This window comes from Miniopterus schreibersii (genome assembly GCF_964146895.1).
Source record: "Miniopterus schreibersii genome assembly, chromosome: 4".
Lineage (NCBI taxonomy): Eukaryota > Metazoa > Chordata > Mammalia > Chiroptera > Miniopteridae > Miniopterus > Miniopterus schreibersii.
In genome coordinates, this window is record NC_138105.1 from 16,380,524 (window position 1) to 16,403,886 (window position 23,363).

Below are 23,363 nucleotides of genomic sequence, written 5' to 3' on the forward strand. Positions count from 1 at the left end.
AAGAGCCAAAAGCAATCCCACCCATACAATACATTGTGAATTCCTGTTTATTCAAGAAGACTCCAGAAGGGAGAGCTGAGGGGAGTTAAAGGATACAAAAAGGCAAAACAAACAAAACCCTGAAAGCAGTTTCACACTGGCCAGGGTAAAATTCACATGGAGTTGCCTAAATGAAAGAAGCCTCAGTTAAATTTCAGTAGAGAATGAAATATCTGGCATAATGTGTAAAAGATAAGCACAGAGACAGTTTAATTTTGGAAATAATTTCCTAATACTTTTCTGCCATGTGCATCTCTCCTGCTTTGCTTGAACCTTTAAAGTTTCATTATTTCCATCTTGATACCAACCACACAAGTATCTCAAAGGGAAAATGAGATTTTTAACAAAGCGAAAGTGCTGAGAGTTAGGAACGTTGGCCAGAGTTCAAAAGACATGTAATTTCTGAGGCAGGGTAGTAAAAAGACAGGAAAATTCCTTGGCAAGTGGAATGGGGAAACTGAGACAGATAGTTAAATGGCAGAGCAATTTACAGCCAGATAATGAATCATAAGGTCTTATCTTCTCTAACCAAGGACTCTAAGGAATAAATGGTTTACACATTCCAGACAGTACTGGGCAGACCCGCCTAGGTCCTGGTCCCTCTTTGGTGACATTCCTGGAAGGTGAAACTAACCAGAGAATGACCCTGACCCCTCTATATGCTCATTTTGATGTGTCAGAATACTAAAGGACACACCTAGAAAGCTGATGAATATTCCGTTGAGACCCACCCCCTGAGACCTCCCCTAAAATTCCCACCTTTAGAAAACAGATAGAAACACTTAAGACAAAGGACCCCAGGGCATCATGTCCCTCTTGAGCAGGACTGTGCTTTATTCCCCCTCCCCCCAGCACCTTTTCTTTTCTTTTTTTTTAAATATATCTTTATTGATTTCAGAGAGAGGAAAGGATAGGGGGAGAGAGAGAAAGAGAGACAGAAACATCAGTGATGAGAGAGTCATTGATCACTGCTTCCTGAACGCCCCCGACTGGGGATCGAGCAAGCAACCCGGGCATGGGCCCTGACTGGGAATCGAACCCCAATTGCCTGGATCCTAGGTCGATGCTCAACCACTGAGCCACGCCTAGCAGGGTCCCAGCACCTTTTTCTTGGGTGTGTATCTTTCTTTCTCCTAAGTTCTAAGGGTTCCCAGGAGACTTGCAATCAGGGGAGCAGCGGGCAACGGCAGTTCATCCTGGGCTAACCCTTTGAACCTATCTCCAAAGGCCCTCCTTTTGCTTCTGTAACTTGTTTCCTGAGTCCACACAGCCCAGCTGGCTCACTTCTTCTGCCTCTATGACTTTCTTTCCCAAAGACCAAGGCAGCTCCTCCTAGGCTCACTCCTGTTGCTCTGATCTTGCCTCTTCTACCTTAAACCCTTCCTTTGTTTCACTGTCCCCAGCTTTAATAAACATATGTGGTAGGCGATTAGAAAGACATGAGTAGAGCAAGGATGATGGGCTAGGTTCACCAGTGTGGAAAGTCCCGGATACCTAGCAAAGGACAATTGTAGGGTGGGACTTTGCCCTCAGGGTGACCTTTCCTCCCCTAGCATATCACTGGTCATGCAGTTTGGACCGCTTAACCTTTCCTCCCTAGAGATAACATCTAGGCTTCAGTTGTACTTCAGCTCCAGGCCCAGAAAAGCAACAAAACCAGCCACAGCTGACCTCAGGACCAGCTGCATTGGATAATGAGCCCCCTGCCCTGGCTCCGACCAATCAATCAGTGGAGACCTTGACTCTGAAAGGACAAACCTGGAAAGCTGCTGAATATTCTACTGAGATCTTCTACTGGTACCTCCCCTAAAATCTCTACCCTTAACCCTTAGGATGGAGTACCCAGTGCCCTCCCTCCTGGGAGCATACCATGGCCTCTCCCTTTCCCCTCCCTCTCCCTCCGCTGTAGGCCGGTTACCATTACCCTCCTCACTCCCAAGCTCCTAGGGCCCTTCCTTTGCCTCTATAACTTGTTTCCTCAGACCATTTATTTTCCGAATTACTTCTTCTACCTCTGTGCTTTTCCAAACATTCTCTTATAGTTTGAGTCTTTGCTCTGAATTCTTTCCTAGCCAGAACTCAAGTACCAAGGCTGCTGAACCCAGGTCTGGTCCAACCCCACTAGTCTAATACCTGGTGCTGTTCCCGCCGCCAACAACACATACTCTCAAAATCACCTGGACAAAGTCAAGAACCTACACATTCTAGGTAGGCAAACCCACCTAGGTCCCTGGTCCCTTTCCGGTGACAATTTCCACTGGGAGATGAATTTGTCGTCATTTTTGTTTAATAGACATTGAAAATTAAAATTTTTAAAATTGGAAGAGAATTAACTTATGAGCAGAAAATATATGAGTAAGAGGAGTGATCTGAGACATTTCATATGGGACATTAGAAAACTATCATTTATTTAATTTTGTTTAAGAAAGGCAAGGACTCTAAAAGTTGAATATTTTCAACACAGGCCAGTTCCTTGTGATACTTCAAAACTGAAACTATCAACTGTTAGAGAGGCTAATCTTAGCCCTTACTATGATTAACTGTAGGACCTCAGGCTAGTCATTAAGCCATTCTTACTCCAACTGCCAAACTGGTAATCAGGAATACCAGTAGGTCAAGTGACAGACTAAAATTTCCTAAAATTGAGAGTGCTACTCCCTGTTAGGCCATGATTTCCCTTTGGGACAATAGAACATTCAACCTCTCTGGAATTCCTTAACATCTAACAAATAGTGACTGAGTGTCTACTACTTGGTGAACCCTGATCTAGACACAGGGGAGGCAAGGTGAGTTAGACAAGGTTGAATTCAAGGGCTGCCACTCTAAAGGTAAGAGACAAATCATAAACAAGTAAACAGAGTTGGCTGTACACAAGACACACGAGATGATGTGAAAGAAGGTGCTGGAGGTTAGGAAGAGGCAAGACAGTAACGCTACAAATAGGGCAATTCCGAAACTGAGAATGTGCAATTTAGGCTGAGATCTGAAGAAGAAAGAGTGAGCTATATAAAAAGGCATGTGAAAATCTGAAAGAACACTGCAAATACACAGAGTGGCATGTACAAAGGTCCTGAGGTGGGAAAAAGGTTGCTGTGGAATAGAAAGATGGCCAATGAGGCTGACATTTCCAGTCACACTGGAAGTTTGGGTTCTATTTTAAGTAAATGGGAAGCCACTGGGGTGTGAGTAAAGAAACTACTTTTCTTGTTAAGTTAAGCTTAGCCTTTTTAAGTGGTGAAATGTTAAACTTTTCTTGATAGGAATTTCTTTCACATTATATCATAGATTTTTCTTAAAACGAGCATATGGAACTTAACTTTTTCTTGCTCACGGCCTCAGTATTACTATTTGGTGCTGTCGCCCATGATGAGGGCAGAGGTGCTTGAGCTAAGATCACTGTGCTTTTATAACCTAATTTGTTCCTCATTCCTCTGCAAAAAATCACTCTTGTTTCATCAGATTGTCCCAGCTATCTTATCTGAAAACAGCTTCAGCTGTGACCATCAGGCCATGCATGACACTGCTTTTTCCATTCAATCAAGTGCATGGATTTTGTAGCAGTTATTGCTACCTAGAGGCCATTTCCATCACTAGGCCCTTGGAATACAAAAATAGATCAAACCCATATAGTTGCCTAAATTTCAAGGTTCAAAAAAAATGGCACAGATGGTAGGGTGTGTCCAAAATTTGGCCACCGGATATGGTAGATGTGGTAGGCAGAATTCTAAAGACAGCTCCCCCAAGATTTCCATCCAGTGGTTACTCACAAACACTAATCTAGGTACTACTATGAAGGGATTTTGCAGATGTAATTCAAGTCCCAAGTCAGCTGATATTAAGATTCAGAGGTTAACTGAATGGACCTAATCTAATCACAGAAGGCCTTTAAAAGCAGACTTTTCTCAGGCTGGTAGTAAAAGAAAAAGTCAAAGAGATCTGAAGTATCTAAGGGGTTCCACATTCTGATGACGGCTTACCAATGAAGGAGGCCACGTAGTGAGGAGTGTGGCAGCTGCCCAGATGCCAGAGCAGGCCCAGCTGCTGGCAAGCAAGGAACTGTGGACTCAAGTCCTACAAACACAAGAAACTGAATTCTGCCCGTGACCAGCATGAGTCTGGAGGAGGGCAATGAATCCCGGCGAGAACACAGCCAGCCCGGATTCTGCTATCAGCCTGGGCAGAGAACCCAAGCACACCATGCTGAGTTTCTGAGCCTCGGAACTAGAGCTAATAAATGGGATTGTTTTAAGCCACTCAGTTTGTGGTGATTTTGTTACACGGCAATAGAAAATTAATATGCTGGGTGAAGTGGATGTCCACTTTGCCAAATTAATGACAAAATGGATGAACCAATGAGCTATTACTATACCATGCTCACAAATGTTCGTGCAATGGGATGGCGTAATGAAAAGGGCAAAAAATTAGGAGTCAGCAGCTATGGGTTCTAGTCCTGACTCTGTAAGTAAGTGCTTGTGGGATTCCGCAGGGAATTCGTTTTCCTTCTCTGGGCCTTTCTTCTTCTATAAGTGAGGAAAATGTTTAAGATGAGTGTTGAGGTCTCTTCTGGCCCTGACAGCCTGAGAGTAATCATTCCTTATTATGTTAGAAAGTAAGCGAGAAACAAATGTATATATTTCTCTCTATATTTAATTTTCAAATGATACTCATCTTCCCCTGCATATTACCACACCTGCAGCTCAAGGTCACAGTATTTAAGGAAGCTTGCAGAACAACAGTCTGCTAATACTGCTTATTTGAAATATATTCAATATATGATTGCTGCATTTATTTTTAGCCCTGGTTATAACAGCACCTCAGAGGCATTTCAATCTTGCAGTTAACTAAATACCAAGGCATTTTACAGAGCTTATCTTTGCATAAAAGCTGAGTCAACACATTCCTAAAACTTACTTAAAACATAATCTGGGTACCATATCAGGGGTGGGGGAGAGGAGAGGGAAAATACAGCTAAACACATCATTTAAAGCCTGAAAAAAAAAGTTCCTTGAATAAAGAATGACCATACATGCTTGGGGGCCTGGGTCCAAACTTCAATATCTAGCCTTTAAATTTTCACTACTGAGTTTTATTTTCAAACAGAGAGAAGGGCCATTACATACATTCCCCTCTGCTATTCCAAATGTGCTCCTGTTATGTTAAAGTTGCAAGTCATTCTTAACTGAAATATGATGAAATAAAAATCTCTTTAGGAAAGCTATGTGGAGCTTATGCCACAGTTTAAGTACCTTTCCAGGTTGAAAATCTGAGCATGTGCAAAAGAAAATGTGTAAAACTGGGAGCAATTGGGGGCAGAGGGGAACTGAGGGAGGAAGGGGAAGAGAGAGGGAAGGAGGGGGAGAAGTGGGGGGAGGGAAGGAGGGGAGAGAGAGGGAGAGAGAGGTTTGCAGTGATTTGACAGACGTAAGTTTCCTTAGCAGATCAATTGCTAAATTCTCTGTACTTAAAGCTGAACTCTGGGTTGTCACATAAGAGTGCCAGAGCACTTTCTATAAAAAGCAGAGCACACTGCAATAAAAGAAGATACTTCTCAATACAGAACAGCAGGGAATAAGAATAGTGAGGCATAAAAATCTAGATCGAACCAGGAAAGAGACTCTTCTGAGTAAGGAGGACCTAGCAATCTGTACCAAAACCCAGTGCCTATCATGCATTACTGTATGTATGTAGCATGTATGAGAAAGAGCGACTTGTGACCACAGGTAACTGGTACAAGACAAAGCCACAAAGTCAATATCCGTCATAGGAGAACCAACATTCTACAGTTAAATGGTAAGGGGGACCAATGAGGACTTTATCTAGACAAATGAAATAACAAATAATCAAAATCAAGTTCCTTTAAGTAAGATTCAAGTTCTTATTTCACCTATGCACAAAAACTTGACAGACAGTATAAGTGTTGAAGGGAAATAAAATTTTTCCTACAAGACTTAACGATAATGCTATAAGAGTCTTTAAGCTCGACTTTAACCGCACAATAAAGAAGATGGTCATTTTTTGCCAGTTTTCCGAAGGTCCATTCTAAATCCTTTGATTCAAACAATTCTCCCTTGAAGTGTCTATCAGGTGTCACCTTCCCATGTTTTCTCTTCATGAATTGGTAATTGCTCTAACACCCCCCAGGTCATCCTTTGCCCATGATGATGCACGAAATTCAAGGTCTCCAATACCACTTCCATAGACTCAGCTTATTTTTTTTTACAATTTTTCTTTGTTCTGCTTTTAAATGTTTACCTTCCATTCAGAGAAAGACCAGGACACAGACAAGATGTCCTAAAATAAATGAAAGTATTGAACAAAGAGGAGAACTGGTTAAGCTGTGACTAATTTTATTAGTGGTCTGTCATTAGTTCATGTTTTCAAATAATCAATCATAACTTCTGCTTCCCTAGGTAAGCTCATAACTTCGGGGGCTCAGATAATGAAAACCCAGATGAACACAGACCCCTCCTCCCACAATTATGCTTCAAACTATGCGTGGCTTTATCTAGTGTGGGTTTAAGCATTCTCAATGAATCCTCTGTTGTCTTCAAAAGTCCTACGTAAAAGAAGCCCTCCAGAGATTGTTCTAAAGAAGTAACTGGGCCAGCTGGACTCCACTCACCACTGCAGCCAGGATTCTGGCTCAAACGAGCAAGGCCAGGTCAGCAGCAAGCTACATGTTGCACAGGAACAGCACGAGGCATGTGCTGGCCAAAGAGACAGGCTACAAGGACACGAACATCTGGAACCGGTCAATGTCTACTTCCATTTTCCCTATTAAAGGCCTAAAGAGTCTTTTAGTGTTAACAACCTAAACAAAGTCCCTGACAGAAAACACTGCAAGATGGCTTCTTCAGTCATCCCCTGGAGAGCTTTCCTAACAGCGTCAAATAAGGACACAGTCCTACAATGCTTGATGCCAGAGATTCATAACCTGGGTGAATTCAAAGGATCCATAAACCCCCATAAATGTTATGACAAAATTTCCTTTCCAGGTTCATTCATTTTTATAGGTTGTCTATAGTAGTCATTAGATTTTTAAGAGTCTCTAATCTCCCTTCCCCGACAAAAGTCTCCTGTCTACATAATTTTCCTCCAGACCAGTCATAATATATCACTAGGAGTTGATAACATACCATATTTCCTTGATTCTGAAACACCTTTTTCCTGGAATTGGAATGCATCATATAATTCTTATTTATATTAATAAAATGTCTCCTTCTTGCTCCCCAAAAGTGATTATCAAATTGATAGTGTGCCTTTGAAATGATATTTAAGCAATACAGGAATTAGCCCTATGTCAAATATATCAGTAAATAAATAGGCAAACTTCATGTTCTTAAACCGACGAATGAAACACGTAAGACACTTCAATGTCCCCATGAGGGCACAGAGTGGGTGTATCAAGACACCTGGAACACATTTGAGTTCATGCGCTATTACCACTGGCCGCTAGTCAAGTTTCACCCACTTTCTCAATGTGTCCTGAGTGGACTATGTGCCAGATACTACGTTATCGGAAAGTTATTGATCTAGACAGGAGAACCTGGCAAGTTCCCAAGAGGGAGGGTGTAGAGACTCCAATGGAAGAAAGGTAATCTGGACTAACAGGAAACTGAGTGTTTTAGGACAGAAGAAAAATACAGCTGCAGAGAAAAAAGGACAGACGGAATGACTCCAGAAGGGTTGGGATTGAGTGGGGAGGGTAATTCATCAACTCATCAGAAAACATACGTGTAACACAGAGCAGAGGTAACCTTGGGAATTTTCAATTGTAAGAACAAAGGGACTCTACCAGAAGCAAAGGGGGTAGATCTAGGCTCAGCCACATAGGAGCAGAGAAAGAAAAGTATAGCCTGACCTGGGCTCTAAATTGGATGAATACTGTAATAAGTCCTCAGAAACATCCCATTTATGGGGCCTAAAATTCTTCTATTTCATAGGAAGAATGGGACTAACAGACCTTGACTACTGTCTAGTGGTCTTTAACAATATCCCCCAAAGTCTGGATGCCTTTTCCCAGAGATTAGAACAAACAGGAGTAGAACACGTCATATTTCCAAATCCCTTGTAAAGGAAAAAAAAAAAAGGTAAGATCAGATACCATCAGAGCCCCAGGTCGGAAGGAGACAATTCTAGCATTGCTACAGCCCATCCCAAATGGACCATGCCAATCCAGATTCTGCAGGAGGTCATCACTTGTAGCAAACTAAACGCCATGGCCCCATACCAAGCGGATAGTTGAAGCCCACCTTCAGGTAGAGATAAGACCTAGTCACTGCATCTCATAGGAAAAAAGGGACAATAAAACTCTTGGCTGGTCTCTTGTCAGCTGCTGCTCTATACATTCCCCCTCACTAAAAACAAGAATAAAGGAACAGTCTTGTCCATATAAGACAGGCTGCCTTAATTCTGGCAAGTCCTGATATATTGAACTAGCATGACACAGACAGTGTCCTCCAGTTTCAGAACTTCAAGGGTCAGCCACTTAGAGAGGAAGGAGGTGGTGAAAAAAAAGGTACTTGAAATAGGCTGTTGAAAGCTCCAAACCGATGAGAAACCAGGCTCTGAAGCTGCGGAACACCACATATGTATGCATTTTGTACAGCGAGACTTTCTTGCATGGAGGTTTTAAAACTAAAAAAGTTGTTCAGTTTAAAACAATTAACCACTGCAGTGCGCAAGACTGGAAAAAGGGACATGAGAAAGAAAAACTATTTATGGCCAAAGGGCAGGTGCCTAATCTGTTTGCTCATTAACTCTCTCAACACCCACATGGTAGCTGGTATGTAGTCTGTACTCAGCAAATGTTCAGAGTTGAATTCCAAAGACCCAAAATCTTGAAGAGCAGCTTACATCCTCCTGCATGTCGATGAAGGAGAGTGGCAGTGGGACTCCAGAGAGGGAAATCTGTGATGCTGTGGGAAGCTCAATTTGCCAGCTGGACCACAGCAAAACTTAAATGCACTGGTTGTGGTGAGGTGTTAAAAACTATATTCTCTCCGTGCCATTGTGGCTGCTACCACCTTGGTAAAAAGAAATGAACAAGTACAGTAGTAGCCAAATGCCAATGGAAATGGGAATCTAGAAATAACTGAGCTTCCTCAAAGCAAATAGCTGATTTTGTCTCTGAATAAAAGAGTAATCCATGAGTTAGGATCCATTATATATACACATATATATATATATACACACACACACACACACACACATATATAATTTATGTATATATAATTTAAGTATATATAACTTATGTATATATAATTTATATATATATGACTTTTCCCTTTTCTCCCACTCCTACCCCCCACCTCACTATGGAACCAAGCCTGTCCCCTGCTTACAACTACTCTAAAATGTCTATAGGGAACATTGAAAGAAAATGAGAAGGCCACCTCCAGGCAAACACTAAAACTGACTTGAGTACATCTGATTCAAACAGAAAAAGACACAAAACAGAAACACACCCATAATAGAAAGCATCCTAGTCAGGCCTCTCTCACTGCCAAAGGCTGGCAGCAAAGATGGTGTACTCCAACTGTAAAACACAGAAACCAGGAAAGAAAATTAACCTGCTCCGATGAGTTGAATAGTGGGCCATAAAAATAATATAGCAGTAAGTCAGTCCTCATTTAGTATCAGCAATAGGTTCTGCAACTTTAAGTAAAACAATGTGTAATAAAAGCAATTTTATCATAGGCTAATTGGTATAAACAAGAGTTAAGCTCCTACAGCATCTCATTATAACAAAACAATGTTGAACAAAACAGTTATTCGAGAACCAGCTGTATGTTTATGCCCGTGGAATCTGTGAATGTGAAAAAAGGGTCTTTGCATGTGTAATTAAGAGAAGATCATCCTGGATTACCCAGTGGGCTGTAAGTCCAATGACAAATGTCCTTATGAGAGACAGAAGAGGAGAAGACATGGAGAAGAAGAGAAGGCCATATGAAGATCGAGGCAGAAGCTGGAATGATGCAGCCACAAGCCAAGGAATGCCTGGAGCCACCAGAAGCTGCAAGAGGAAAGGAAGGGTTCTCCCTGGAACATGTGGAGGGCGCATACCCATGCTGATACTTTAATATAGGATTTCTGGCTCCAGAACTGTGACAGAAAAAATTTCCATTATCGTAAGTCACCTAGTTTGTGGTAATTTGTTTCAGTAGCCCTAAAAAACAGACACCCCCCCATACCTCCAACTCATGTGTTTCTCTTGTGGCCAGTTCATCTCCAACCCAGCAGATGCAGAAAAACTTTCTAAATGAGCAGCCAGAGCAGCACAGGGACTGCCTAAAGCAGGATCCTCAGCTACTCCAAGTGATTAAATCTTGACTGGTTGTTTAGTCAGAGGATATGGATTCACACCTCAGAGCTGGTAGGGCCCCATTAAGAGTAATAAAATCCTAAAGACTGATACATCTACCACCCTAACACTCACTCTCACTCTCTCTCTCTCCGCCCCCCTCTCTTTCTCTCCTCTCTTTCCTCTGTATAACTCATCTGTGAATGAAGTTAGGTTGTATTTATCTCTGGGTTGGCTCAAAATGCAGGCAGATAGCAGACAAATGCACTTAGCAGTGAAGCCATCCACAGCCGTCTTCGACTTCAGCTCACAAATGGGCCCAGAAGAAACAAATGCCATGACTTTACTGGGTATTAAGAACAGAGAGAGCCTTCCCCCAAATATTTATTCTCATGAAACAACCAGGTCCACATAAAATGCCAGGTGGCAGTGGGCCACAGAGCCTTTTGAAAAAACTAATAAATGCTACAGGCTTTTCTCCTTAGCACAGCCATATACAAGCATCTTGCGGGGGGTTCACAGATGGCATCACTATGCCCTCCCCAAATCCATCCTTGGATTGCAGAGTGAGAAGCCCTTGTTCACCAACTCAGTGGAACTTATTCAAGTTTCAGCTACCTCCTCTCCCCCCTCCTCACCCCTTAAACTTGACGTCTGTGTCTAATTCCTCTGCTAGTATCAGTCCTTCTTTGATAGTGTTGAGTACACAGGCCAAGTCAACTACATGGTAGTTGGAGTTTAGAACTATCTACTAAACAGTCTTCAACCCAGTAAGAATATTAATTGATATACCAACCTACCCAAAGAAATAGTCCACATTCCAGATAAAATTGATCTTAACCTCCAAAATCTGACCTTGACGGGGTAGCATTGGCCCCAACCTCCGAACAGCAGAAGCGCACACTACCATTATGATTAGATTTTAGGGCCAAAGAAACGATAGTGGCAAAAATTAAAGCTTACTGGATCTGGTGAGAGTGATACAACTCTCGTCCTAAGACTATTCATAGAAAGGAGCATATTAATCATTTGTCTCTGAATCCTTTGCAACAAGGATTGGATAGTAGGTACACCCTAAAGAGCCCCATAATCTCCTATGTCAACATACTTCAACTCTCTCTGGAAATTAAACTATAAAACCTTAGTAGAACGTTTCTTTGCTTACTTAATGTAAGCTGGCTTAACATAACAATATTGACAGAATGTTAACAAAACTGGCCTGACAACTTCAGAATCCTATTTCCTTCCAATGTTCGGTCCTATTGTGTTTTTGTGTTTGTGTATGTTTTAGTACTACTGTTTTTACTTTCTTGTTTTATATACTCTTCCCAGCTCTGCTACCAAAAAAACAATAAAAATATATCATACTTGGGCTTTTCTGAATCATAATAGTTCCACTGACCATGACTAGTTCAAAAAGCAGTCAGCATAGACTCAAAACGGATCTGTAAAACTCTAGGCAATGATCCAATATATATGCAGGCATATACAAAATCTAAAAGTCTCTGGAATTCACTGTCAGTTGGATAGCTGATCTTTGTAAAACTGATGTGAAACAATGTGGTATCTCATCCTTGAGTCTCTTAAGTACTATTACTCTCCCCATTTTACAGCTGGGCAAACTAAGGCTCAGAAAAGATAGGTAAACTGCTCAAGGCTTCACGGCAGAATCAGGATTCAAACTCAGGATGGCTGACTCCAAAACCCTTGCAGTTAACCCTTTTACCACTACTACCAGAGTGAACTAAGACAACAGGAATCCACATACACACAGAGTGAAACCGATTTGTGGAATTATAACAAATGACTACTGCCATCTTCTCTGTCGTGCCTCATCATTGCAGGGGTGGAGGTGGGGGGGTGCTCTTATGTGCATATACACAAACTTTTTCTAAGCTAAAGTAAAGGAATCTTCTCAGGAAAAGGAAGACTGACAAGGCTCAGCCCTTACTATCAACTCTAAGCTTCTCCAGCCTAGCCACAAGGATATTGGTGGTCTCAGTTCCTTTTACAATATGGCAACCTGACTACCAGGAACCAGAGCTCTGTGCATAATTATGCATTTTTCATAAATTCAAGGAAAGCCAGCAGATGGCAAGAAACTAAAAAAATATAGACACACAGGTACATGCACATACTATTATATGTACATATATATACACACATATACATCCCAACTTTATTGCTGATGCCACAGAGAGAATACAATAATTGAAAGATTACAATTCTAGATCCTTAGTCTCTAATAAGCCTTCTAACCTGAGACTTTCTCTGGTGCAGCACAATGGTCTCTGACACATGTAAACAATCACTAAGAAATGGAGAAAGAGTCTTGAGCAGTGTGGAGCTAAATATAGTAAGTTCAAAGCCTGTGGCTAAAGAGGGGAACACACCGCTGGGTATTTTTATTTATTTTTTCATTCATTCATTCAAACAATATTTATCGAATATGAATTCTCAATCACTATGCTCAGGGATCTTGGCCTGGGTCTGTTCTAGACGTTGGAGGTACAGTGAAACACAGACAAAATCCTTGTTCTCATGGGTTTCTGTTTAGAGTTCCCCAATAATTACCAGAACCCAAGACAGTCAACGAATGAATTCAACTGTAGATCACATAACAACCCAACTCAAGTAATTGCCACGAAGTTAATTCAATGAGTAACGAGTGCTTATTATGTTTCACAGAACTCTACTAAGCACCTTAGGTAGGCACTATTAAAGCCAAAAGGGATATGATTAATCCCTGCCCACAATAAGCCATCTTCCTGGGATGGCAGCACGCAGAGGTGTAAATTAGGTGGACAAATTGCCAAAGCCAAGAGTCATCACCCAGTCAGGTGTCCAGCACAGCCAGCAACTACTAGGAGAAACATGGCGTTCATTTCTGTAAAGCAGTCCAATACATTTCAACACGAGATACCCCTATCCCACGCCAGAAAAAAAAAAAAAATCACATCAATTCACCCATCACATCGATGACTTCCTTAGCCTGAATGAAGTAAAGCTCTTTTTAGATTTATGGGGTAAACAAAACTAGTTAGCAATGATTAATTCGAAGAGGGCATATTTCTAACCTACCGGAGGAATCTTCGCTCAGTTTCTGGTTCCCTTCACTCCCTTCTCTTTTTTGCTTTTAAAAATAAAGAGGTAAAGATGGGGGGAAATCTCCCTTTTCTGGGTGTTGGGGCAAGGCCACACAGCACACGGGAGCAATGGCAGCTGGCTGGGGGCTGGCCAGGGCCGCACTCCTTCGGTCTGGCCTTTGGCTGCAACCACAAGACAGCGTGTCTGCACTATTTTCTGGAGGACTGAAAGGAAGATTTTTAAAACCATACTGAAAATGGCTTTGCTTTAAGGATGTGTTTACTTGCTCTGGTGTCTTTTTCTAGGATCACAGGCAGAGATTTGGGGAACACACCTAAAAAGAATGAGACCACAATGGCATCAGGAACTGCGCTTGAGCCTGCGTTAGCAAACCCAAGGATAATTTTTCAAAAATGCTTATCTTGTTCCACACCTCAGCACAAAGAACACAACCTAATTCACAGACTTCCTAATATTCAAAGTGCCTCCAGCTCCTTCTGTCAATATAATTTCTTAAACGCTATCCTTGATTTGACCACTAACAAATATGACCATTTTCTGGTTTTAGAATGGAAGAGAAAGCTGCAGCAATGGACGTAAGAGCCAGTTCGATCACTGAATCAAATGAACAGTCATTCCAAAAAAGATCTTTCTTTATCAACTGCTTTTCCCACAGAGGGAAAAAAACCCTGAAGCTAATCCAACCCTAATCTCCACTCCCATGAATCACTGCCATAACATCTGAGAGGAGGCCGACAATAATTGGTGCTGTTTCTAGAGGTGGGAGGCACTACAGAATGTCTATTAAGATCATATTATGGCCCTCAAATGGCTTTAAACCAACAACTATAATATAGAAACACAGTAAATTGTGCAAGGAAGAATATATGATGTTGAGTAGACAGGGTAGAAGATAAAATGTGCAAAAGAAACAAATGATATGAAAAGGCTCAGTTGGGTGGAGCATCATCACATACACCAAAGGTTGCGGGTTCAATTCCCAGTCAGGGCACATACCTAGGTTGTGGGTTCGATCCTGTCAGGGTGCATATGGGAGGCAACCAATCAATGTTTCTTTCTCACATAGATCTCTCTCTCTCTCTTTTCTTCTTTCTCTCAAGTCAATAAAAACATATTCTCAGGTGAGGATTCAAAAAAAAAAAGAAAATCTACAAACATGAGATTAAATATATATGAGAGAGCCTTTGAAAGAAGACAGAGAGAAATGTAAGTGGTTTGATTACGGAAAGATATAAATTATTACCTAGATGCAGGGAGGATACTGACAATAGTCCTCAAATACACCCAAACATGGGAACAGAGATAGGATGCTGTCCTGATGGGGGATTTGAACTATCTGGACATCTGCTGATGGTAATGTTCCTTTAATAAGCCAAAACTCTAACCTGTCCCAGGTTAAATGAAACTAAGGAGATATACCAACAAAATGCAATGTGTGATCCTGGATGACATTATGGAACAGAAAGAAATATATTGGTGGGAAAATTGGCAAAATCCAAGATCTGTAAAATAGATAATAATATTGTATTGCTGTTAATTCCCTGGTTTGATAATTACACTATAGTTATATAAGATGTTGGTATTTGGGGTATCTGGATGAAGGGTATTCTGGAATTCTTATATTTTTGCAACATTTTTATAAGTCTGAAATGATTTCAAAATGAAGAGATTTAAAAAATCACACACACACACACAATAGAGCCTCTGATAAATTCTTGACTTGCAAAAATGTCACCTTCCAGATGCAGGAAACAAAATAGGGAACTCTTAATTTGGCCTTAACTCTGACTCAAACAGAGTTAAAGCAACAGAAACTTTCAGAGTTACAGCCTTGCGCATGCCAACTTCTTCAGAGGTTCAGCAGTAATTAAGCTCGGCCACAAAAACAGAAAAAGGAACTTAAAATGTGAAATTGTGCGTAGATTTAACAATATAGGGAGGGAGCAGAACAACAACTGCCCTCAGGGATAAGCAGAGAAAGAAACTGGCATCTTCTCTCTCTGCCCTGAGATAGACCATGGGTAGAGGGCGGAAAGGAGCACACACATCAGCCAGGTAGAGGGGCATACCTGCCTCAAGGTCCTTGGGCTTAGAGCCCTGGCAGCTGCTAGGAACTACAGCTCCTGTGGCTGAGAAGTGAGGGGAGATATTTGGCTTGAGAGTTAGAAGGACCTTGGTAGCACCTGGGGAAGTCCAACAGGTTGCCGGCTGTTGTGAGAGCAGAAAGGTACAGGGTATCCTCAGGCTCTATTCAGACCATGCAGCCTGGTGAACCAGGAGAGCAGCAGCTCAGCTGGGAGAGAGGGAGTGTCCTCGGTTAGTCACCACTCCAAATCTAAGAGCAGGGATGGGTGGCTAGAAAAGTGAGGTGTCAAGAGGATGACATAAAAAAGTCATATCAGCCAAGAAAAAAAACACTAGAAAAAGTTAGGTTTCTACCTTGGGCATCAGAAAGCAGAACTGAGAAAAAATGATGGGTGTAATACTTGGTCAGAAATTCAGAAAAGAAATAATAATGTTATATATAGCATGAATCATGTGTCAGACACCATTCTAAGTACTTCACGTATATTACTGTATAAAAAAAGGAGAAATACAAATGGCTGAGAAACACAAGAAAAGATTTTCAATCTAATTAGTAATTTGAGAAATGCAAATGAAACCATCAGATTCACACAAACACAGAGACTCATAATATGCAGTCTTGGCAAAGGAGTGGAAAAAATAGGCACCTTCGTAAGTAACTGGAGGGAGTATAATTTGGTACATTTTTTGTGGAGAAAGTAATTTGTCAATATCTATTAAAATATTAAATGTGCATACCATCCAACATGCAATTCCACTTGGTATATATCCTAGAAATATGCTCAAATAAATAAACGATAAAATACATACAAGGATTTTCATTACATTGTTGTGTGTAATCATGTGATGAAAAGCTTAAAACAACCTAAATGTCAAAGACTCAAGGTTTAATAACCTATAGTAAAACTATACTATGTCAAAAATTCTACAAGCCCAGACGGGTGTGGCTCAGCGGTTGAGCATCGACCTAGGATCCAGGCGATTGGGGTTCAAGTCACGGTCAGGGCACATGCCCGGGTTGCGGGCTCGATCAACGACTCTCTCATCATTGATGTTTCTATCTCTCTCTCTCCCTCTCCCTTCCTCTCTCTGAAATCAATAAAGATATATTTTAAAAAAAAATTCTACAAAACAGAATTTATTTCTAGATGTAGTACATGTATAAAAATAAATACACAGAGAAACAAACCAACAAAATATATGGAGTTATAATCCATCTTCCCAGCAGCTTGGGGCCAAGGGGTGGGAGGTGGGGAAATGGAAAGCAAATTTGGGACCTTACTTTCAGACACGTTATCAGTTCAGCCTTATGTGATATTACAGAGATCTTTCACTAAATAGGAAAAACTATTCTTCCAAACCATTGTCCCATTCATAAAGGAGCAAGGCCACAGAAGACTAAAACAAAACCTTATATGATGCAATGGTAATTCCATAGTTTGTCAAGCCAGGTTTAATAGAAAGTGAAGAAAATCCAGCAGAATCATTTTAAAAGTTTATCTGACTCGGTAGCTTGGTAGCTTGTTGATTTTTTTATACTTACAGACTCACATCTGTACGTCTTTTATTTTATTTTCTTTCTCTACTGCACTGGCGAGGACTTCCAGTACTGTGTCTGATTATAGTAAGAGTTGTAAGAACACCCTTGCCTTGATCCTGTTCTGAGGGGAAAGCATTCCGTTTATCACCATTAAGTGTGAAGCTCATGTAAACTTGCTTAGCTTTCAGTCTTGGCCAAGTATTAAAGAGCAAGCTCTCTGAATATGAAATGTAATAAAATTCAGATATCAGAGTAGGGAGAAGCTGTGTCATTTTTGCCCACTCATTGTCTACCCGCCTTCCTCAGAGAGCAATGCTTTGGTTTTCCCCGCACGGGAAGTGAACCTTTCCCCAACATTTATGCAGTTCTAGTGTAGAGCAAGTGAGTCAGAAATGGTTAATTCATCTATCCCACCCTCTAGTCCAAGCATCTCACTCATTAAAATGCAAATATGAGACTTCTTTGAAATTACATAAGCTCTCTTTCAACTAGACTTACAGATCAGAGATGAACAAACGATGGCCCATGACTGAAATCTGGTTTTCTACATGTTTTCTGGAAGTAAAGTTTTATTAAAACAGAGCCACACCCATTCATTTACATATTATCTATGGCTGCTTTAAACTACAATAACGACGCTGAGTAGCTGCAAAACCTAAAATATTTACTATCTTACAGTAAAGAGTTTCCTGACCCCTGTTCTGGATAATAAGATGTAAGCCTGGAACAGTTAGGAAGCATATCAACATTACATGGAAAGAACCCGCTGGAAATGAAGTCAACACAATAGAAGAAACTAACTCCAAATATCATGGAAGTTTGCAGATTCAGGTGGGTCAGAACTGTTAGGCTGCAATATTTTCCAGTTATGGAAGCCAATCAATCCACCAGGCAAGTTTGAATTGGGTTTCCATCATTTGAATTCCAATTCACTTCACAGATAAAATCAATAATTCATTGCAGGAACACAACTAATTTCTCCCTCCATTATCTATCCATCAATACCATAAAGACATTCAACATTTCTTCAGTCTAGAATGTCACTGAGTGTTAAAAACTATACTTTATGGAATGATTAGCTAAAATATTGTAAAACCAACTGATCTGGGGTTCGTTAAGGGTGTGGGGTTTTTTTTAACCAACCACCCTGGGGTGTTTTTGAACAATGAAAGAACAAAAAGGATGGGAACCAAAATTATCCCCTCCCCCAAATCCAACAACTGAAGAATCAATCACAGATTAATTAGCATTTAAGTATAAAAACAAAAGATAGGTGCCACCACTAACACCTCCCTGAATTAAGGAGAACACTCTGAAACCAGCTAGGAAAAAAAGGTATCTATTCCCTTACCAAAGCCCAAATGCCCAAGAGAACAGATTTAACTAATTAGGGAAATGGTGATTAAAACTGGAGCTTCTAATTGTCTACTGGTAGTATGTCACCAGTAATGCTCCCTACAGGCTCTCAGCAATGCGAGACAAAATTAAGCCTAATATTCCCGCCAATTACACAATCATCACTCGTCTGTATTTATCTCTCTCTTTAGGGAACTAGAAAGCACAAAGAGGTATGGTTTTAAATGCAAGCGATATGCTCATGTGAGAAAATAATTTTATATTATGTTTAGAAACACAATTATTTTGTTTCAACTTGTTTTAATGTGTACATTCTGGAGCAAGGTGTTTCTTTCAACAGCTTTTCCATCTGCAGAGGCCAGATGTTAATCTACAGGAAAACTGAAGTGATTAGAAAGACCAATTATATACAAATATCAAGTGGCGGGGAGAGGGAGGAGAGAGAAGCTTAAAATGGAGTTGGTAAAGCAGTTTTAAAACTCCGGCTTATTGGAGGCAGAACCAAAGCAAACCTGTTTAGCGACAACAGAACAACCCACCAGTAGCAGTGGGCTTTTTAACCATGCTAAGAATAGTATGCGCTGACAGGATTTTTCTTCCTGGGTATTTCCTCCCCTACAAGTTGAAAATGATTCGAGAGAGTCAGAGAAAGTATAAAAAGGAACTGAGGATTCTTAGAAGGAAGTTGACATTTTATCTCTACTAAAGATGAGAATCGAATTTATGTTGAAGGTTAGATATGCGTTCAGTTCGAGCTTCGCTGCTGTGGTGGAGACTTTTAACCACCCGCCACACTCTCTCCCTCCTTGAAGTGGTAAGATGCCCCGGGGCCTGGCTGGGCCATGGCTGCTTATGCACAGCCTGGATTTCCCATCTGCCGTTGCAGACAGATGTGGCCATATAATCCTGCGTGGGCCAGTGGAGGTGATGTGTGCACCTTCCAGGTCCTGGGTGTTTTCCTCTCCATTATCTAGCTGGAAAATGGCAACGGCTGGAACACCCTGGGAAGCCACGGTTGAGGATGGCAGGATGGTTGGGCCAACCATGGCCTGCCACCGAATTGTAACCATCTACTCAAGGTAGCCACTGTACTTCAGAGTCTCTTTGTTATAGCAACCAAGCCTGTATCCTACTAATATCGCTACTTAAATCTGTACAACTTGGGACCAGGGATTTAACCTGTTTCCTCATCTGTGAAATGGAATTATAATATTTATTTTGTACAGTGCTAAGAGAAATAAATGGGTTAAGAGGGTGCCATATCTGTGCCTTACACACTGAAAAGTGCTCATCTAATGGTAGATGATAACAGCAAAGATAAAGGACTAGTTAGGAAGCTGCTTTCAAAGGCCTCTGATATCAAGCAGCTATTGCGCCCATAAAGCCCTAAAGGTAGAAAAGTGTATCTGCTTTTGAGACAGTTTCTATCAATAACAACATATTGAGAGGAAACCAGGAATATCTTATACTTTAGCCCAGGAGAAGAATTCAGATTAAATAATGTTTAATTAGGGTTTAGCACATTGTTCCAAAATCTTTAAATAATTCTTTAAATCATGCTCTCTATTATTGGATGTTATGCAAATACTAGTTATTTGTTTATGCTTAGTTGAGTTCCATATTTATATAAAAAATAGCTGAGTAGAAAGGTACATTAATCAATACAGATCACCTAACCAGGGTAGGCTAAGAAAGAGACACATAAATGAACTGGAATCCCCTACACTGGACACCCAGTTAACACAAAGAGCTCTACAGTTAATAAAGGCCATGGCCTGATATCCCCTGCACACATTTCCCCCCTCTGGATAGTGCTTTTGCAAGTAACAATTATTGGCCCTCTGGCAGTGTGGATTCTTTTTATCTGTTACTGGTGGGACATGGTTAAACTGTCCTCTGAGGATTCTGCAACCTTGCCATTTGCTGAACGCTGGGGTTGATATCCTTGGCATCAAGATAAGATGACTACTCTGACTCTAGGGACTTCCACAGGGCTCTTATGTGGGTTTTACATGTCACAAGATGTAGGAAAACCACAAGATTACCTCACCCAGCAGAGGCCAGCATCTCTGAAATGGGAGCAGGGACCACATTACCAGACTTAACCCCTTCCATCCACCCTGATAATCCCACTGTGTATAATGGAATCTTGGCTACCATGGCAAGGGGGAGCTGAACCAGAAGGGGGTGAGAAAAGGTGCTGCATAACTGTATACACTTTTATAATCATTTACCCCATTAAAATGGGGTTGAAATTATGCTTTGCATCCTACTTCATGGAGGTATCAATAAATATTCAGAAAGCCAAACTGGACTCTCCCTCCTGAGACCGGGGTGCTGCACTGCCTCAGCGAAGCAGAGTTCTGGTACAGTGTCATGCAGAACCCACACCTCAGACAGAGGCTGAAGCTCAGGCACGGCCCCCACGCAGAGGCAAGATCAACATCAACGCACGCCAGCCCACGAGTGAAACACGCCCTCTGGTACACTGGTCTCGAGACCCCCAAGGCTTTGGAGCGTCAGCAACAATCTAGGGAGGCAACAAACAACTCAGGCCTTTATTCCTGCTCTACTTCCCTGAATTGTACTCACAGGCTCCCGGCCGTCCATGGCTTCCATCCAGAGCCTCCGGTCCTCCTCCGACAGTGCCTGCATGGTGATAACCCCTGGCCTGTGGAGAAAGGAAGACACGGCGATGAACCAGGTGGAGGGAGCCTGACAAGGTAAGCCTTAAAGAAACACACGCGCAACAGAGTGAGGGGTCCCTAGAGCTATACAGGAGGAGAGGCACGCCCCTCGGCCTCTCTGAGCCATCTTCCAGTCTCAGAAAGCAAAGGCCTGGTCCCGAATCCCTCTCAATAAGCCCAGGTGCCCCAGGGAGGTAGGAAGAAGCACAGAAGATGGGACTCTACTTACAGATAAAGGACACAGATAAGTCAAGTGAGGCCTTTAGACCTTGTTTCTTCCCTGAGATCTTACTCATTCCTGTTCTCTAAAATGCTTAACAGAGGGCTTTGCTCCCAGTCCGAGCGCATTAAAGATGTACTGAAGTGAATGGAATCACTGGACTGGAGATAAAAAGGGGAGGAAGCATCCAAGCTGGAGAAATTCTGGTCTCCTAATAAGAGCTGGTCCAATGCTTCTAAACTGCTTTTGACATGGAGAAGTTTTACGGAGGTAATCAGCTTTGTAATGAATACACTGAATGTATATAGTATTGTTAAGTGACTTCTTGCCATGTCAGGTGCTAAGGTCGTTACACACACTTGCTCTTTCAACCCTCTCACCGACACCGGCGCGCTCCTTCAAGCTGAGCGCAAACCCTCCAGAAAGCGCACGCACGGGGTCAGCGGTGCTTGTGGAGGTCACACTACCAACGGCGCCCCACCAGGAGACTCGGGCCGTAAACACGAACCTGGGGAGTCTGTGCTCCTTAAAGCAGTCCTTTACTTAGGGCCCACAGGTGGGTCCCAAGGAGTTCAGAAGCCACTTTCCCCCTCTAAATGTCTGCGTATTTTTCTGTAGAAATAATTCAAACTATCAGATTCCCAAAGAAGACTGCTACCCTCAAAAAGTTAAGGACTGCTAACATAAACACTCATCATTAAAGTCTGAGAAAGAGGAGGGAGAACCCCAGGAGGAAAAGGTGCTCTGTGCAAGGATGAAATCCTGTTACTGTCTCAGTCCACAGCACTGCTGAGGGTCACAAAGCAGCACAAAACGGGGGCACACGGGGCTCTGCCATACCCTGAGCACCACCAGCCTAGCCCCGCAGCACCAAAGCCTTTTCATTCAGCTCACCAGTGATCACTGCTCCTGGCTTATTCACAGGGCTCCAGTGAATATGCTAGACCTATTTATGTTGAACATATTTTAAATATCACATATGCTTCTTTTCACTGATCACCTCTCAACATCCTCTAAGAGAAAAAGTTTTCAAAGATACGAACATTTAGGTTCAGAGGGGTTGGAGATTTGAGGTGCACTGGTGTGAGGGTGTGAATCTGGGAGGTCATGAATGAGAGTGTGTGTGTGTGTATGTGTGTGTGTGTGTGAGAGAGAGAGGGAGGGAGGGAGGGAGAAGGGAGGGAGGGAGGGGAGGAAGGGAGGAGGGAGGGAGGGAGGGAGGAAGGAGTGGGGGCAGGGGTGTATGTGGGTGGCAGGGTGGGTCAGTGGATGGAGATGGTGGCATTGAGCATGAGAGGTAGGTGACAGGACAGACACTGGTCATTCCTGTGAAGGCCACAATGGGCACTGGCACCCTAATACAAACATGACTCAGAAGATATAACAATTCCTCTCTCCACTACCACCTGCCAGGGTTTCCTCCCTCTTCTCAGAAATTCTCATTCTCAGACTCAGGTGCCCATTTCCCACCACTAGCTCATTCAATGTGCCAGACCCACGGGGTGTCTGCAGAGTGCCCCAGAGTGACACAGAGATGACCCTGAAGTTTGAGGACACAGTTAACTGATTATACTCTTCTACCTTTCAAAGGGCAGAGCACAAAGTGTTAAGGTTTTGAAATCAAAAGGCTATAAAGCTGCTGTCCTCTGCAGAACTCTCGAGTCCCTGAACCTGAGCTTTGACTGTTACTTAAGTGTTCCTGGACCACTGACTTCAGAATCGGGCACTCCCTTAACATGGAGAGTCCCAGCCCAACCCCATCTTACTGAATCTGAACTTCTGGGCTGGGCCTGTGAACTTGAATTTAACCAACTCCCCAGGTGATCCTGATGCATAGTTAGGTCTGAGGCCCACCAGCATGGGCTACCCCCTCCCACACCCACCCCTTCCTTCCTGTTCTCCCTCTTCTCTCCTCGGGGGTCATGGAAGACAACATTCTCCAAGTCATTTCCTGCTAGGTGCTCACCAGCAAACAATGAGACCACAACAGATCTAGCATACCAACATCTCAGGGACCTCGCAAAT

At 42.2% G+C, this 23,363-nt stretch overlaps 1 protein-coding gene across 5 annotated transcripts in view; it reads right to left on the reverse strand.

Annotated features, from left to right (window-relative positions):
- ARHGAP26 (Rho GTPase activating protein 26) overlaps positions 1–23,363 on the reverse strand; it is a 405,589-nt gene that overhangs the window by 233,031 nt on the left and 149,195 nt on the right. For all 5 annotated transcript variants that reach the window (XM_081134784.1, XM_081134783.1, XM_081134782.1 and 2 more), the window contains exon 11: positions 21,024–21,102. In XM_081134784.1, the coding sequence (XP_080990910.1) occupies positions 21,024–21,102 (79 nt within the window). The remainder of the gene's footprint in view (positions 1–21,023; positions 21,103–23,363) is intronic.